At 44.2% G+C, this 17,836-nt stretch overlaps 1 protein-coding gene across 2 annotated transcripts in view; it reads left to right on the plus strand.

Moving 5' to 3' along the window:
- EIF4H (eukaryotic translation initiation factor 4H) overlaps positions 1 to 16,614 on the plus strand; it is a 32,536-nt gene extending 15,922 nt beyond the window's left edge. The window contains exons 2-7 of one of the 2 annotated variants that reach the window (XM_021005573.2): positions 5,384 to 5,571; positions 9,333 to 9,397; positions 9,487 to 9,583; positions 10,775 to 10,834; positions 14,167 to 14,310; positions 14,586 to 16,614. In XM_021005573.2, the coding sequence (XP_020861232.1) occupies positions 5,384 to 5,571; positions 9,333 to 9,397; positions 9,487 to 9,583; positions 10,775 to 10,834; positions 14,167 to 14,310; positions 14,586 to 14,725 (694 nt within the window). In that variant the 3' untranslated portion in view covers positions 14,726 to 16,614. The remainder of the gene's footprint in view (positions 1 to 5,383; positions 5,572 to 9,332; positions 9,398 to 9,486; positions 9,584 to 10,774; positions 10,835 to 14,166; positions 14,311 to 14,585) is intronic. The other variant, XM_021005574.2, reaches the window with a different exon arrangement.
- Positions 16,615 to 17,836: the final 1,222 nt, after the last annotated feature.

Raw genomic sequence — 17,836 nt, forward strand, 5'->3', positions numbered from 1 at the left:
ATTTGTGAGCTAAATGGAGGAGGAGGAAGAATGAAGACAACACAGAACTGAAGCTGAATCGTGGCACCCTCAGGGAGCCGGTGCCCATTTCTGACACGCTGTGTGAAGAGGAGGGGTGACGTTTCCAGTGACAGCGGGGCCATTCCTGGACCTGGCCAGGCACACAGGAAAGATCTGCGCTTAGGACTTGGCTCTCTAGGTATCTCAGAGGCAAAGATTCAAAGGAAAGAAGAATAATAATTTTATGTGAATCTCCCCCTTAAAAATGTGACTCACAGGACATCAACAGCTACTCAGTGTTCTTATCTAAAATCTATAACAATAGTCCACTCACCAGAGAAATTATTACTGAGAACAGAAGGGGGAGCACTCCATTCTGAGAGTGCTCATCAGACTACACATTTGCATTTATACAATTGGCAGTTATAGGGAACATAACATCCCATAGTGTGTGTGTGTGTGTGTGTGTGTGTGTGTGTGTGTGTTGGTTTTTGAGAATGTGTTTGGCAGAGTGGACAAGAACAATCATTCCTAAAGGTGTCTCCCGTGTGTGTTAAAATTATACAGAAGTCTGACATATATGTGACTTTGGAGGTGATATTAGCCCCGCCATACAGAGACGTAGAAAGCAGGGAAATGGACAACAGAGTTTTACTTACCATAGGCCTTCAGCAGTGTCATGAAAGGCAGTCTCCACAGATTCCTTGCTGGTTAAAAGAAAAAAGTATTAAGCACCTGGCTTAACATGTGCCAGGAAATATCCAAATGTTCTTATTTGTAGATGATAAATTACATTGAGCCCTGGAATGAGTCTGTCATCTTGAAATCAGCAGTGATTCAGAGGAGAGGTGGCACCATCCACATCAAAAACAAACTGGAAGGGGCAGCTAGGTGGTGCAGTGAATAGAGCACCGGTCCTAAAGTCAGGAGGACCTGAGTTCAAATCCGGCCTCAGACCAAACACTTGACACTTACTAGCTGTGTGACCCTGGGCAAGTCACTTAACCCCAATTGCCTAAAAAAAAAAACAACTGGAGCACAAGCCTTTGTTGGCCCGATAACACGTAACTGGCAGGTGCCCATTGAATTAATCCATGTATGTGTGTCCTGGATTGGCAGTGCACATAGGCAAGGGAGCCACAGATGCCCAGAGAGAAGTCTGGGTGATGCTGGGACATCAGATAGTGCTTTTAGTGGTTTTAAGCTGCTTGTTTCTGCACAGCCCTCTCTTTTAATTCCTGTTTTCTCCCATTGATTCTATGTTGTTGCAAACTATGGAACGCCACGGTCTCAAAAGAGTCACTTGCAGGTGGCGCGCTCCAAAAGGCAGTGGAAAGATGAGACATGGAAGAGAGAAATGGGTGGCAACATGTCGATGTCACACAAGAAACCAACTAAGACATCAAGGGCACCTCTAACCAGGAAGGGAAGTGGATCAGCCAGTAATGTGCAGATAATTGGATCCAACCATTGGAACAAGAAGGTGGCCCCCAAGGCATTGGAGGGCTTCATCAGGATCATCTGTAGAGCAGGCACTCAGTCAGGAGCCCTTTTCACTCGGTCCAGAGAGATTGGGGAACTGACCTGAGGCCACAGAACCAGAAGTCAACCCTTTATAAGATCTTTTTATTTAGCCAGTGTTAGTTTCCAAACAGTTGGTGCCCTTTGATGAAAACATAGGCAACTGGGAGTTTGTCTTTCAGAATTATCCTTAATAGAAATCAATACAACAGGAGTGCGGGCCTCAGGGGTGTTTCCTTACTACTGCCTAACTGCCTTTCCACACATTGTTTGAAATGGGACCATTTTCTTTTTTGGAGAAAAAAAAAAGCCAGCTAATGTTCCTGTGCATGCAAAAATATTTCAGAATGTTTTTTTTTCCCCTTACATTGTGTGCATCTTCACACTGATAGAAAGCTGTATAAGGGTTAGCAGAATGTGAAGCTGTGGCATGTTAATGAGTGGTGTTAATTGTGAAGGAAATGCCTGTATCTCCTGGGATGAAGGCAATACCTGCATCACCTAAGAACAGAAACTGAAGTAGTTTTGGGTTTTGTTTTGTAAATTTTATGGTGTGTGCTTGCCTTGGCATATCACAAAAGTTACACTTTCTATGTAGGGATTTGCACAATTTTAAATCAGTGCTGTCTAGAGTGTTCTTGTTAAAAGCCGGTTGTTGTTCACAGTAAAGAATGCCTTCCTACTTGAAAGGAAATCTCAAGACGTTTTTAGCAGAAATGAATTTGCCACACTCTGAAATCATGAAAAACTGTTGTAGCTGTCTGCTGTTGGAAATTAATTTGTCCTTGTATATATTAAGCTGGTTTTTTTCTTTGTCAACAGTAGGGTTGAGAACTGATATAGGATTTCTTTGACAAATTTATTTTCGTTTGTTTATAATGCCTTTAGTTGAATCTTTATTTCAGATAGACTGCTGAAAAGTTCTCAGCTGATTTCATGTCCTGAAGCATCATGGCCCCTGTGGTATAGGTTGGCATTTGGAGAATATTGTTGCTCATTAGAAGTTAGAGGGGTTGGTTGGTTGTTTTTTTTATGGTGGGGGTATTTTAAATTAAATCATGGGTTTAGATTCACAACTACATACATTCATCCTTTCATGTAAATTTTGAAGCTATATTCAGGTGTACGATTTCTAGAAAGTTTGATGCCATGGAAACTCAGGGTGGTGGCAGTGACTGTTGGGACAAAAGTTGTATGGTAAAGTACTTTTTTTTTTAACCAGCCTTAACAGATCTAAAATGTTTAGTTAGGATCTCCCAGTTGCATTTGAAAATTCTTTGCTTGTAAAATTTTATAAGTATAGTTTAGACATTCCAATTAATAAATTTGAAATCATTTTAGCATATAAGTTGATGAAAACCATTAAGTTTAATCAGATGCTATGCCAGCCTTTGAGGCAAACAAGATGATTTGCAATTTTGATAACTATTTCATTATCATTGGTTTCTTTTGTAATCCTAAGTATGGCCATGACACCAAAAAAGGTTAAGAATCCATAGTCTCTAATGTATTCAGCTGTTAAACTTAGGCATTTGAGGCCTAGTCAGGAAGACACGACATCTGTACACAGTCTTCCTTTAGATCAGGGAAATCAGAAATCCAGAGAAAGACACCGAATTCTCCCATCTCATTTGTGAAAAAGGCAGTACCCATAGGGGGCAGGATTATATTGGCCTATTAAGTCTTTTGTATAGATGAACCTGGTAGGAAGTGAGAGGTAGCCTCACCCAGTGGGAGCCAACTAAAACAAGTCAGACTTGAGTTTGAGGCCCATCTTTGATATGGCCTGTCTTAGTGACCCTGTTAGCCTCAGTGCCCCTCAGAACCCTCGAAAGACCAGAAGGGACAAAACAAGCACTGAGCTGCTTGCGAGGGGAGCTGTGTTCAGTGGAAGCTTCCTAAACCAGGAATTTTTTAAAGATTTGTTTAAAGGCTGCAAGGCACCATGGTAGAATGGCTAGAGTGCTGACTGGCGCTCTGGGTTTGAATGTTGGCTCGATATTGAATAACCGTGGCATGTCACGGGCCCACAGCTCACTGGCCTTTCTTTCCCTTGGTTTTCTCATCAGTTTAATAGCCTTGATAGCATGTCCTTTAATGGGCTGTTGTGAAGATCAGGAGAGATGATGCCTATTAAAGCACTTCAGGAACCATAAAATTCCACACAAATACAGATTGTGTCTATATCTGTATGTGTGTACCTGTGTGTCACTGTAAGGTTCCTAAACTACATTAGTGTGTATTATCAGATATCTTTGTGACTCTCCCCACTGATTGCACTTGATTGAGGCCTAAGTGGCTATTATGCCTTCAGAATAAAAGCTTGATGTTGTATCTTAGACTCTTTGGCTTTGAGTTACACCCACTCGGTGAAGAGAGCTGTGTGTTTCATTTAAGGAGCAGCCCTGGCCAAGTACAGAATCACAGGTTTGATGCTGAACTCTAATTACCGACACTTCAGAGTTCCTTTTGCTGAGGTGTTCTAGGTGTTTTTGGCCTTTGGGGTAGTGGGAGGATGCTGAGGGAGCCTGGAAGAGCAAGTGTGGAAATAGTAAGTAGATGGAAGCAGGGCCTGGTTTTTTGTTTTTAATGACAGCAGTGTGGTGTGTTGGGTTTGTGTTTCTCAGGCTTCCTGGGCCCCTGTTGGGAAGTATTCCTCATTGAGTGTGTGCTCATTCACCCGAACTTAACCTACTTGATATGCCAGGCTTTGGATTTCTTTTTCTGTTGTATGTATGAAAAATAGAGTCACAGTGCTCAAAATTTCTAGTCTTTAAAAGTTTTTTATCCTGTTTTCATCAGTACCACTTGCATATCATTTCTGAATATATCCCTCTCTTCTCTGTGTATCAAAGCACCTCGAGAAGTGGTCAGTCTTTGCTTTAAGTGGGGGTGGTGTTTGCCCTCCTTCTGGGGAGGCTTTTACTTCGTGCATTGTCTTTGTTCCTGGTTCTGCCCCCTGGGGTCAGACTGAGCTAGGTTAGTGGCCCCCAACTCAGTGACCACCAGAATAGGAGAACTCTCTGAAACTCCAGTGATCCTGCCCCCGATGAGGCTAAAAAAAAACCCCTAGCACTAAGTCTTGAAACAAGGGCAGGCGCTTTTCTTTTTTTTCCAAGATTTTTATGTATTTTTCCCAGTATCCAAAAAAAGAAATTAACGTACAGACTGTTAGAGAAGGAAAATAAGATCATTCCTCCAGCCCCTGAGCTAGTTGTCAGACAACAGGGAGAGCTGAGCAGCAGCCCACTAAACCGAAGCCTTTCACCTTTAATCAGTCTTTAATTACTGCTCTGTGCCAGGGTTTGTTAGTAAAAGCTAATAAGGTTGAGGTAGAATACGTGCCTAGATACGAATTTTATAGTACTATTTTTGTGAGCGTTGAAGAATTAAGTTTTTGTTGGTCAGGGAAAGGTATTGTGCTATATTTAATTTGCCTCCCAAATAAGTAAATTTACAGAATATATTTTGGTTAACCTTTCACAGTAACAAGTAACAGGAGAAAGGCTGAGTGGTAGAATCTTCATTTTAAGTCACTGGGTTCTTCTTTAATTGGGGGAGTGGAGAGATGCCAGATTCAAAGAGAATGGGTTTCAAGATGATCGCCAAGCTGGAAGAGTGGCCAGGATAGTAGACTTCAAAAGACTTGAGCCAATCTTACCTCAGACACTTACTAGCCATTACCCTGCACAAGTCACTTCACATTGGGGACCTCAGTGAGGAAGGGCTAGGTGACCCAAGCCTCCATTCAGCTCTGAATCCCTTAGGGGGTTAGCTGGACAGAATAGAAGTTACAATTCCTGACCCCGGCTCGGTAGGCCAGAGCAAACATCTTGCTTGACTTGTATTTGCTCTTTCCTAGGTCCCGTGGTAGTGCTGGCGGCCATGGTTCCCGGAGTCAGAAGGAGCTGCCGACAGAGCCCCCTTACACGGCCTATGTAGGAAATCTGCCTTTCAATACTGTTCAGGGAGACATAGATGCGATCTTCAAGGATCTCAGCGTAAGGAGTGTGCGGCTAGTCAGGGATAAAGAAACGGATAAATTTAAAGGTGAGTACCAAGAAGCACAAATGTAGTCTGTTGGTGACGTCTTTGTGAAGTGATCTGGAAAGTTTATTTCGGGTCAGCCAGAGTTCTCTAAGCCTGACAGTATGTTTTGTTCCTTTGACTACGGCTGTATGCTTTGCATACTGTGTGGTTTCATTTGAGGACCTTCAATGAATGCAGCTATTTGAGTATTTGTAAAAAGAAATTTTCATTTATAGTCATGGTATCTGCCCCAAGTTTGACCTGTGTGGCAATCTTAAATAAATCAACACTTTTTAGAGTGGAACTTTTTAGAAAAATGATGCAATTTAGACCTTGCCACTAGGATCCTCCAGTTGTGTTCATCTTAAGCCCACTCCAGCTTCAAGGTCTAAGTCTGAGCTCCTTTGCAGCCCTAAGGTTGGGGTCTTTGGGACAGAGAAAGCAGCACATTAACTGTAGGGTTGGTTTAAGAGAAGCCAGAATGGGAAAAAGTCAGGTGAGTGCTGTCCAATACATAACCATTGGTGCCCTGAGTTGAAGGAGAACTTAACAGGTTGTTCCTGAATGCACAGCCATGAAAACAGGATATTGGGAAGGGACAGGCGTTGATATTTCCCTTTTTAGCAGGTTATCCTAAGAGCATTTTCCAAACCCAAATCAGTATCTGCTCAAAGACCTTTATAGCCGGCAACCCTGCAAACACAGGGAGCAGTACGTCTGAATTCTAGTCTATAGACATCATGGAATTCAGCAATAAATAAATCGGTGTGAGGAGCAAAAAAAAAAAAAAGTCCAGAAAGATGCTTAGGAAATGAATGGATAGACAGAAGATCTTGGTGAACACTTGGATAAAGTCCGAAAAATTAAGGCATTTTATGCGTTGACATTCCTCTATTTCATTAAAAGCACCCTCTTGAGGCCCTTGGGTCTGGCGTGCTCTCCCTCCTCACCTTTTCATCTTCGATTTCTTGGGTTCCTTGAAGACTCAGCTCAGATGCCATCTTCCCCAGGAAGCCTTTCCTGGACCTCTGACCCTCACTCAGTAGTGTCTCTGCCCTGAGATTCTCTTCAACTTCTCTTGCTCTGTCTGGTGTGTGCCTGGCTAGTGACTCATTCTCCTGTTAAGCAATGCTTCTTGACTTGCACTGATGCTTGCTGTTATCAGTATTTGTATGGTGCATCATTATATATCATATGTGGATCAATATTTATAATCATTTTAGAGTTATATTCAGAATAGTTTGCATAGTTTATACACATCTGCATAGATAAAAAAGCATCATGTTGGTATCATGGGGGCCCAAAGGTCAGCCTTTACCGAAAGCGGTAATCCTCTTTGAATACTGTGCCCCACCCTGTGAGAGGGCACTGGTACCTAACGAGGCAGCCATCCCCTTTGGGTGGTCCGGATTGTCAGGGAGCTGTGCCTGTTTATGTTGAGCTAAAATCTGACTCTGAGATTCTCCCCGTTGATATCCGGCTCTCTGGGGAAGATATCTAGGTGGCTGTTGGAAGCAGGTGCTCCTGAGCCCGACACCCAGGCCTCACACAGACGCATTGAGTCTGCGTCCTTACCTCTCCTCCTTTTCATTGCTTCTCCCTTCTCACAGGCCGTTATAACACCACCAGAACATCCTCCCCCAGCTGCGACATCAGTATTCCTAAAACACTGTATCACTCCCTTGCTCAAGAAGCTCAAGTGCCTGCCTGCCGTCTGCAGGATAAAATATTCCTCTGCTGTGTTTATAGCCTTTCGTAATCGGACTTGTGCCTGTACTGGCAGATTTATTTCATGTACTCAACATTGCAGCCCGACAGAGCACGATTGCTTTTGTGCCATTAGCTACCCCTGTGCCCTCACCATGCTTAGAGGGGTTTCTGGGCTGAACTGAAGGGCCCGCCACCTCCCTGTGTTTAGTTTGTGCTTCACGGTGCAGTTCCCTTGTTTACTTCGTCTGTGCACGTGCTCGCCCTACCTATCCCTGGTAGAGTGGAAGCTCTTTGAGGGCCGGGTCTGGTCTGGTACTGGCCCACACTAGGCACAAGGCATGTGCTTGTTGAACTGGGCCTCACTTGGGGGGTGCTGCCCCATCTGGACTCCTCCTGTGGTGCCTCATGAACGGGGACCAAGCCAGCAGAAGTTAGGCCAGGCCTGAACAGAACCACCGACGACTGGTTAACCAGCCTTGGCGGAAAGACTCTCATTGCCAGGAAGTTTTCCTTTGAGTCAGTCTCTTGTGTGTCTCTCTTCAGCTTCCACCTACAGCTCCTCATTTTTCCCTCAGTGACCAAGCAGAACGAGTCTTCTCTCTTATAGCCCACAGCCCCTCCTATCCTCGAAGAGACCTGTCTGTGCCTTCCTCTGAACCACCCAGTCTGGTTGCTCACCTCTGGTCATTCTCCAGTTTATTAATGTGCTTCCTCCAAGGTGGCCAAGAAGTGAATGATTACAGGTGACAGGTTGTAATTTATTTATTTTTGGGGTCACAAGCTGACAGCCATGTATAGAGCTGTGGAGATGGAAAGTAGAAAAGCATCAGCTGCCACTGACAGTGCATTTTAAGGTTTGCAAAGCACTGTCTCATTTGAGTCTCCCGGCAGCCCTGGGAGATGGACACTAGCCAGGTTGGAGGCTTTGTTTGTTTGTTTTAATCATTGTACAGGAAAGAAATCTGAGGCTTAGCTTGAGTGATTTCCACTGGTCACACCACCAGTATGTGTCAGAGGCAGGATTCGAACCCATAATTCAGCCATTTTCCTACTATTGGGCATGTAGATTATTTCTAATTCTCTGCAATGACAAAAATAACTGTCACTTGGCGTTCATTTTTTGAGGTAATATTTTCTCAAAATTTTAACTCTAGAAGTGATCAAGCTATGAAAGAGAATAATCCATTAGAACTTGGAATGATTAGAGGTAGAGTAAGGAAGCCAAGCTCATGGAAGGTGCCTTGACATGGGGGCCGGGGCTGGTTATGGGGGAGGAATGTTCTTGCTCTGTTTGCCAAGACTCTGGAGACAGCTGGATCCCTTGACTTCAGTTTGTGGAGTCAGATTCCTCTTCCAGGCTGCTTCTGTTCCAGTCTTTGGGTCCTTCTGATTTCCCTCTTGCCTCCCCTAAGTTACTACTCATATCACAATCAAACAGAGGGTTGGAAAGTGATGAATTGACCTTTCTCATCAAGGTGTGGGGGATTCTCATTGATAAACTTTTTAGTATTTTTCTAGCTCCATATTCTGAGGTTATATCAGTTTTTATTCTCTTTTGCCAGCCAAGACTTCAGTTTCTACTGGCAAACACAATCTCAACCTAAAATAAGCCACTCTTTCTGGTCTTATTCTTAAAGTTGGAATATTGTGTCCCAAATAATTAAGTCTAGACATAATAGTGCTACAGCTGTCAACATGTGAAAATGTAATACTTTTTTTTGCATTTTTAATCTTTTTTAAAAAATTTAAACCTTATAAATTTATTTATTTTTAACATCCATTTTAAGAAAATGTTCTGAGTTTCGAATTCTTTTCCTCTTGCCTCTCTCCCAGCCATTGAGAAAGCAAGCAGAGTGATAGCTGTTATGCGTGTGAAGTCATACAAAACATTTCCATATTAGCCGTGTGAAAATGTGATACTTTAACGATTTGAAGTCAATATTACAAGTGGAGGAAAGCAGTCTGCTCACATGGGGCTGGGTTTTAAGTCCTCCTAGGTTGAAAAGAGGAAAGCTTACCTCTCCTACTGTTAACCTACGAATACTAGTATGAACTGGGGATTTCTCTTACAGGATTTTGCTATGTAGAATTCGATGAGGTGGATTCCCTTAAGGAAGCTTTGACCTATGATGGTGCGGTAAGTATATTTTCAGATTAACTTCTGCCAATTTAGTTTTGTAGTACTTTTTCTTGTGGTTTACTTACACTATTTTTCTTCATCACCAGCTGTTGGGTGATCGATCACTTCGAGTGGACATTGCCGAAGGTAGAAAACAAGATAAAGGTGGCTTTGGATTCAGGAAAGGTGGACCAGATGACAGAGGTGATTCTTTAAAAACTAATTGTAAAAGCTTAACTGGTATTGCGCTGAGTCAGGATGTGTGCAGTTTGCTATTGAGGCATTTCGATGCTGATTAACGAGCTCCTGTAATATACAGGAGGGATTAAAGCCGTTTTTGCTCTGTCAGTAAATATTAAGTGCCTGCTGTGTGCCAGACGCTGTAGGGCAGCTAGATGGTGCAGAGAATAGAGTGACGGCCTGGAGTCAGGAAGACCTGAAGGCCTCAAATACCAGCTGGGTGACCTGGGCAAGTCACCTAACCCTGTTTGCCTCAGTGTCCTCATCTGTCAAATGAGCTGGAAAAGAAATTGGCAGAGCAGTCCAGTATCTTTGCCAAGAAAACCCCAAGGAGTCATGAAGAGTCACACGTGGCTGAAAGCGACTAAACAGCAACAGCTGTGCCAGGCAGTGTGCTAACCACTAGGGATACAAATACAAAGAAGAAGGCTCTTCCCTCAGAGAGCACGCAGTCTTCGGAGGAAGACAGTGCTGGGGAGGAAGTCCACATGCAGTGCAGCTGGGCTCTCTCCTTAAATAGAAGTTTGGCATTTATGGCCCTATCCTCCAATCAGGGCAGAGGGTAGGCGTGAGTCCGATAGGGCTGTGCAGGTTACTCTGGAGCATGGGGAGAGGTCAGCTCAGCCCACAGGTAGTGAAGCAGGTGAGAGATGCCAAAAATCTCGGCCCTTACCTGACCAGTCTCCAGGGGTGGAGGCCATCCCACAGAACCTGCCTGCAAGCAGGTTCACCCTGACAGTCCTACCAGTCAAGAAAGGCTTAAAGTTTGGGCATGGCCTGAGGACCAGGCTAGCCAAGCCTGGGGTAGCTCCTTCATCCCTTCCTTTGTTTCCAGATGTGGACCACATAATAAGACAGTTCAGCAAAACTAACGACCACAACTCCTGAGTCTGATGGTTTTGATGCAGGGCTCTTACCCCATCACCCCCAAGTCTTCAAAGAAGGGAAGGAAGAGCACTCACTCACGTCCTGGGAGTCGGAAGTGAATGGCCAAGCTTGGTCCTTGGAATGATCAGCCAGTGCTTGGTTCCAGCTGTTTTCTTTATTGGCTGGTTTCTTCCCAGTTTTAAAGTTTTCTGGTCAGCACTCATTTAGGGCAAACAATAGTTTGTTTAGTTAGCTCTTCTCATCCGTTTTCTCTTTGTCTCTCCTCAGGAATGGGTGGCTCTCGAGAATCTAGAGGCGGATGGGATTCCCGGGATGACTTTAATTCTGGTATTAGATTTAAATTCTTACACTTACCCTGGTACCTTTATTTATGTCCATTGCTCCTGTGAGTGTCTTGTCATTCAGTGGCTGGCCCCTGGCATTGGTTCCTTGAGGTGAGAGTGGGGAGAATGATGTCCCATGCTGCCACGACTGAGGTCTTTCTCAAAACCCATCCAGAGCAAGCACCTGACGCTGGCTCCTTTCTAGTGCTGAGGAGGCAGTTAGCCAAATTGTTTTGTTTTTAAATAAATCCATCCATCTCCACTTCATACAGGGCTGAATAATTTCACGGATTAAACCCTTCTCCCCTCCCTCCCATAATCCCTACCAATCACAAGTGAGCTTATTCACAAAAACACAGAGTAATGTAATAACCATGTGCCAAAGCTTTTCTGCCAGTGCAGCTGCTCAGGAATAGTTCAGAGTGGCTTGCCTCTTCAGTGGCAGCTGCAGCAGAAATGCCCCCCAGGTCATAAAGCAAATTCTCCAGTCATCACCATTCTGGAAACTTTCCACCTTGTGGGTGTCTTTCCTAAAATGTGGTGTGCCCCAGAATGAGCACAATGCCCCACATATGGCCGAAAAGATAACAGGCCCATCTCCGTCCTGTTCCTGGACACTGTGCCTCCCAGTGGGCAGCAGAGGATGACTTCTACCTTTCTGACTGCCAGTGTGGTCACACTTGTCTCTGAAGTGATGTGCCTTCAGGCCTGCCGGATTTAGTTATCGGCTTTGTTACCATCTCCTTCTTCCCCAACAAGTGAAGCCTTTTTTTTCCCCCTAATCTAAGACTTTACATGTAGTCATTAAATTCCATCCTTTTAGATTCCACCTCTGATACCTTGGTAGATATTCTGTCATTTCTTGTATCAGCTAGGCAGACCTTTTTGCTTTGTTTCTTCTGAACATTTACTAAACATCCTTTCACACTTTTATTCTTGTCATTAATGAAAGTGTTCCATGGTGTTGGGCCAAGCACAGATTCCTCAGGCACTCCACTGTAGACCTTCCAAGTTCCAGAACCATCTGACTGCACTAGTGATGTCTAAACCACACCAGTCTTGTTTCCCAGAGGAAAGCATGTCCTTGGGGAAAGGTTTTTTTTGTTTTGTTTTTGTTTTGTGAGGCGATTGGGGTTAAGTGATTACTCAGCTAGTGAATGTTATGTGTCCGAGGCTGCATTTGAACTCAGGTCCTCCTGACTCCAGGGCCAGTGTTCAATCCACTACGCCACCTAGCCGCCCCTTTGGGAAAAGTGTTGTAGAAAACTGAACTACTGCATTCCCTTGGTTTTCTTGTAGAGTAACTGTCCATCAGGGCAACTGGATGGTGCTATAGATAGAGTTCCTGGCCTGGAGTCAGGAAGACCTGAATTCAGATCCAGCCTCAGACTCTTACTACTTATGTGACCCTGAGCAAGTCACTTCACCCTATTAGCCTCAGTTTCCTCATCTGTAAAATGAGCTGGAGAAGGAAATGACAAACCATTACAGTATCTTTGCCAAGAAGACCCCAAGAAGGGTCATGAAAAGTCAGACCTGACTGAAACAACTGAGCAACAGACTGTCCAAAAAAAAATCACACGACGAGCTGTTCTTGCTGAATCTGCACACTTTTGTGGTCACTGCTTCTCTTTCTAGACAGGTGTTCTCATGGAGGACCTTTAAAATAGTACATTATAAAATCATACCAGAAAGGGAAGGGAAGCTCTCTGGCCTGTGGTTTTCAAAATCTTTGCTTGTGAAGGAGGCTGTGCCTGGCTTCTTGGAGCTGTCCATCAGCACTGCATCTGTTCACAGCCCAAAAGATCTTCAGGGGAAGAGGCTCGTGTTCTCACTCCAGCTGCCCCTCTCCCAACTGGCAGGACTGGCTCCTCAGTGTTTAACCCCTGAAGCGGACTCCTTTGGTGGTGTGCTGGTGACTTTTAAGAGAATTAGCCATATTACTTTAATACCATGTTTCCTGAGTTATTTTTGCTGAAGATTAAAGACGTGCCAATTTCAGGCTACCTAGAAAATAATTTTTTAAACAACGTTTGGTCCTCCTGTATGTCGACGGGAGGGCTCCAGGAGCATTTTAGGTCTCATGACACGTCTTTCATATAGGAGCACTTAATGTCTGACTGATAGAAGAAATTTGAGTCCCACTCAAACGTCCTCAAAACTGTCCTGACAATAACAGTTTTTTCTGAAAGTGAAGTGAAGGGTGTGATGCAGCGTCTCCACGTTAGTTCTGTGACTTTCTTAACAGAAGGCGTTTTGTGGGCAGAACATGCCAGGGGCTGCACTTGATCTGCAGAGCAGCTGGTTTGTTGTTGTTGTTGTTGTTGTTTTAAATGAGAAACCTAGAAACACAGCGCTTTGTGGCAGCGGCTTTTACGTTGTTTCCGCACATTTCTGATCAAAAGAAAGGGGTTTGCCTGATCCATAAGCTTATTCAACTAGAGAATGGTTTCCAAGGTTTTGCTGTGTATAGAGGGAATGTCACTTGAGGATTTGTGGTGAAGCTTTTAATTTTGCTGTTAACTTTTTCCCAGTCCGTTTTCTAGATTCCCTTTCCTTTGAGGTTTCTCCATGTTGAAACAGCATAAGCCCTGCTTGGGGCCTCTCCTATCCCTGTTGTCGCTGCCATAAGCTCAGGGAGGGCAGGCAAGGGCTCTTAGGAGATTTGCACCCGTCTTTCAGGGCACCTTTGTCACTTTCCCTTTGCTCACAGATGTGTGAAGGCAGGTGGAGTAGTCACTAATTGGAAGAAGCTTCAAATTGGTTATTTTACTGCAGCAGCTTAAGTAGAGAAATCCAAAGTTCTAGCTTCTGGAGATATCACTTAGATGAAGTTCCCTAGAGATCTAATATTAGACTGTTTTGGCTCTACATGGGTACTCTGGCCTGGTGGATAGAGAGCCCACTTCTCACACATCCTTGGTGGCTTTGGGATCTGAGGCAAGTGGCTTAACCTTTTCTGGGCTCTAGGCCCTTGGGCTGCTGATTAAAATGCAACTGGGAAATGTTTTAACCAGATAAGTAAAAATATGATACAACATGGATACTGTTCATTTGTGCTTTTCTAAGTCAACATGCAGCCTGTAGGGATCTGTTTGTGTTTGAGGTTGACCCCACTGCTCTAGGCAGCTCTTTTAAGATAACCGGTTACCAGGAGTGTGCTGACCTGCATAGGCAGAGGCAGTTTTGTTTCCTTCCCTGGGATTTCTCTAGGCCATTCACAGGTCCTCAAATCCCTGGATGCACTTTAGTAACACAGAAGCTTGACTATAAAGATGCACGGAGGATGTGCTGGATCTGAGCAGCTGTTTGATGTTTCATTTCTCCCTTGTCCAGGCTTCAAGGATGACTTCTTGGGAGGCAGAGGTGGAGGCAGTCGCCCAGGAGACCGGCGAACGGGCGGTCCCCCAATGGGGAGTCGCTTTAGAGATGGACCACCTCTTCGGGGCTCTTCGATGGATTTCAGAGAACCAACAGAAGGTATAATGCTGGTGTGCAGGTGGCAGACCATGGCATGTGCAAGAACTAGCTCTTCCTAAGACCCGAAGCTCTTAAAAGAATTGTCACACCCTAGTCAGATTTGAGTGTGCCCTTTAATGGGAGAAGCACCTGCCTATTGGTTGCTCCCATGGAGCCATCTCGGGATCTGTAGTTTTGCTGTCAGTGAAGTGATCTGGCACCAGGCTGTCATTGTGGTTGTCATGTCCTGGCAGGGGACTCATGCTTTATAAATGCTGTTGTATTTATTTTTCCAGAGGAAAGAGCACAGAGGCCCCGTCTTCAGCTTAAGCCTCGAACAGTTGCTACCCCCCTCAATCAAGTAGCCAATCCCAACTCGGCTATCTTCGGTGGAGCCAGGCCCCGAGAGGAAGTGGTTCACAAAGAGCAAGAATGAGCTCGAGGTTGGGAGGGAATGGGGGGAGAGTGATTGAGCAAGACAGCAGCAGAGTTCATTACTCTGGACGTCAACCCTGCAGTTACCGTTCCTGCCACCTGACATTTGTCCTCCTCCTTTCTTGAAACTGAAAACACAGAGCTTGTGAATGCATGTCAGCTGTTAACAAGTGGTTTTTAGTACGTTCTTGGCTTTGCTGTATCTAGTGCCTGTTTTGTGCTGTTTTTTTCCCCACCACCTTGGCCCCCTCCCTTCCCACCTTTCCCCTCCCTGTTTTCCTCTTCGTTTTCGCAGCGCATGGTTTCTTGCAGATGAGTGAAGGCTGTCATTGTCAGCGAGGGTGGGAGTTCCCAGGGATGAGGTGCTGCTCCATTTCCCTCCTTAGCTTTCTCTGTTTTACTTTAGAAACACTGGTTAGACTTTGTTAAAACTCCAGTATTGTTTCCTTTGGATTTTCCTCACTTCTCTTCTGACCTGCATGTTTGGTTCTGGGTTGCTGTGGCTCCAAAGAAGCAAATAGGAAAAAACTCCCCAACAGGTTGGACCGTCTGTTGACTTACATGTAGAATTGGGTGCCCTCTCCAAGGCGAGGGAGCAAACACTGGTGTAGTCCTTCCAACCAGTTCACAGGCAGTTTTCTTTCCCTCTCACTCCCCAGTTCCTTTCCATGAACAGATGTAATGAGGGCAGAATAGGATCAAATTTAAAAGTATATGTCTGTATAAAATGGGGAGAATGGGGATTATTACCCTAGAGAATTAATTGGCTTCACTCCCACAGGTCTGTCAGTTGTAGATCTGCCCAAACCTAAATCCTTACTAGGGAGCTCCTTTTATTAGGCACATTAGAGGGTTGTGTTTGTTGAACTGTTGCAGACTTCTATCTGGTTTTATCTCATTGGGGATGAGGTGCTTTGGGGGCTTGCACAGCGGTGCAGATCTATGCCTATTTGAACATTTAAAAAATGCTCATTGAGTCTTTGCTTTTTAAAAAATTACACTTTTTTTTTTTAAGTTTTACATGTTCAGTAAGTAACCTTTAAATGCAGGTTTATACAGATGAAGTTGATTTTGTGTTGTGTTGGAAGGAGTGTAAAACTTACTGCCTTTGGCCACGTGTTTGGCATCTAGCCCCAGTATTTCTTTGTCCCCAAGTGTAAATAGTCGATAGTGAGATGCTATACTCCCTGTCATCATTTTTTAAAATGGGTCAGGAGAGCCGACCCTAGGATCTGGCGATGTGTCTCACTGAGATTCGTCAGGAACCTTGAAACATCTCGTGGCTAGCACTAAAGTTGAAGACCTGTACCTCTTAGAACCTGAAGGCTCATCGGGGGAGAGTTTGCTTTCCAGTGGCAAAATGTTCGGGAGAATAAAAGTCAAAGCTTAGGTTGGGCATCCCAGTAGCTAAAGGAAGCCAGCAGAGTCAGGGTTTCTTGGGAACCGTGGCCTCTTAGCTCAGTCCACTCAGACGGCGCATTGTTGCCTCCTGATTTCCTGGCTCCACTTCCGTCTATCCTTGTTTCCAAGTTACAGCAATTTACAGGACCCTTCCTCCTCCCCCTCCTCCCTGCTTCCTTCCTTCCACCTGTCATGCTCTGCTCCTAAGATAAGAAACCATTTGTGTAACACCAACAGGTAATCTAAGAAAGACATGCATTATGTGGTTGTAATCAAAACGGATGCTTTCCGATGACCTGCTTACATCTTCAATGTGGAAAAGATTAAGAACAGCAACAAAGGCCCCAACTTCTGGTTAATCCAGTTGCATTTTAAATGTGAGAATGGAATTCCAAACACTTCAGCCATTCTGCTTCGTGACAGAAAGTAAATTTATGGATATGGTATTTTGTGAATGATCTTTTAAATAAAAGAAAACCTTAAGTAATATTTTAATGCGGTCTTTATTTATAAGTCTCCCTCAGTGTTTCAGCTGCAAACCATGGATTATTGCTAAAACTTCTGTTACCTAGTTTTTAGTTGAAAGAGAAGGTCCAGTTTAAATGGTTTATGACATTTGTTGTGATTCTTACTTTGATGTTGGAAAATGGCGGAAAACTTAATGAGAAATGAATTAAAAAGCTAGCAACTAAATCGGAGCAAACATCTCATTTTGGCTTTTTGTCTACCCTCTCTTTTTTCTGAAGTTGGAAAAGAAGCTGTTTCTACCAGACAGAAGCATAACCTTCAGGTGTAATCTGGCAGTAGCTTTGGGCTAGAAAATGGAGGTAGAACGGGGTAGATGGGGAGAAGGGGGAGCAATGATTTTTTATCTGAGAAATTTTCGTGCTAGGAAGAAATTTCAAATCTGCCTTAGCTGGGATGTTCAGAGTCGGACTTAGTGATTGGTCTGATTGTTTGCAACTGGTTGCAAGTTGATGGACCTCGTGGAAGGGCCCTTCTATCTATATATCTCTATCTCTATATATGATACATATACATACACACCTAGCAGAGACTATAGAGAACATTAAGCCTTGCTCAAATGTCAGGTACAGGAAAACTTGAGAAATCGCCTTCTAGCTGGGAGGCCTAGTGGAAAGCGGGTGATGCACCTAGAAGGCGCCTCTCCTACAAAGATGCTTAGAAGAACACTAAAAGTTGATAGGCCTCGGGCTCAGAGCAGGAAGGGACCTGGCACAAGATTTCATTTGGTTCACTTCCTGGAGGGATTTGTCTAACCAGTTGTCAGATTCCCCCACCACCCTTTTTACCACTGCCGATCTTTGATTTTGCTTTCCTGGGAAGGTGAAAAGTTTTCTATCCCCTTTGAATGACTGTACCCTACTGAAAAGTGTTTTGTTTTTTAAATAAGGGGAAGCAGACCCTTTCAACTTGATTGCCTGGTCATTCTTAAGGCAAAAACTTTCAATTCCCTTTAGTTATAAGATGTGTCAGCCTTTCAATCAAGTTCAAGGCTCATAATGAACATACCTGATCTGGAGAGAGCTTCTTTCCTTGATGTAGGTTCTGTTTTCTAACAAGATCCTAGACTGAGCTGGAAAGCAATCTCAGGGGTCATCTGATCTTAGCTCCCCCTTGTTTGACAGGGATGGAAAATGAGGTCCAGAGAGAAGACGGAAACTGCCTGTGGTCACAATAGTACATGCAG

The sequence above is a fragment of the Phascolarctos cinereus genome, unplaced genomic scaffold (genome assembly GCF_003287225.1).
Source record: "Phascolarctos cinereus isolate Bilbo 61053 unplaced genomic scaffold, phaCin_HiC Scaffold_5;HRSCAF=322, whole genome shotgun sequence".
NCBI classification, from domain to species: Eukaryota; Metazoa; Chordata; class Mammalia; order Diprotodontia; family Phascolarctidae; genus Phascolarctos; species Phascolarctos cinereus.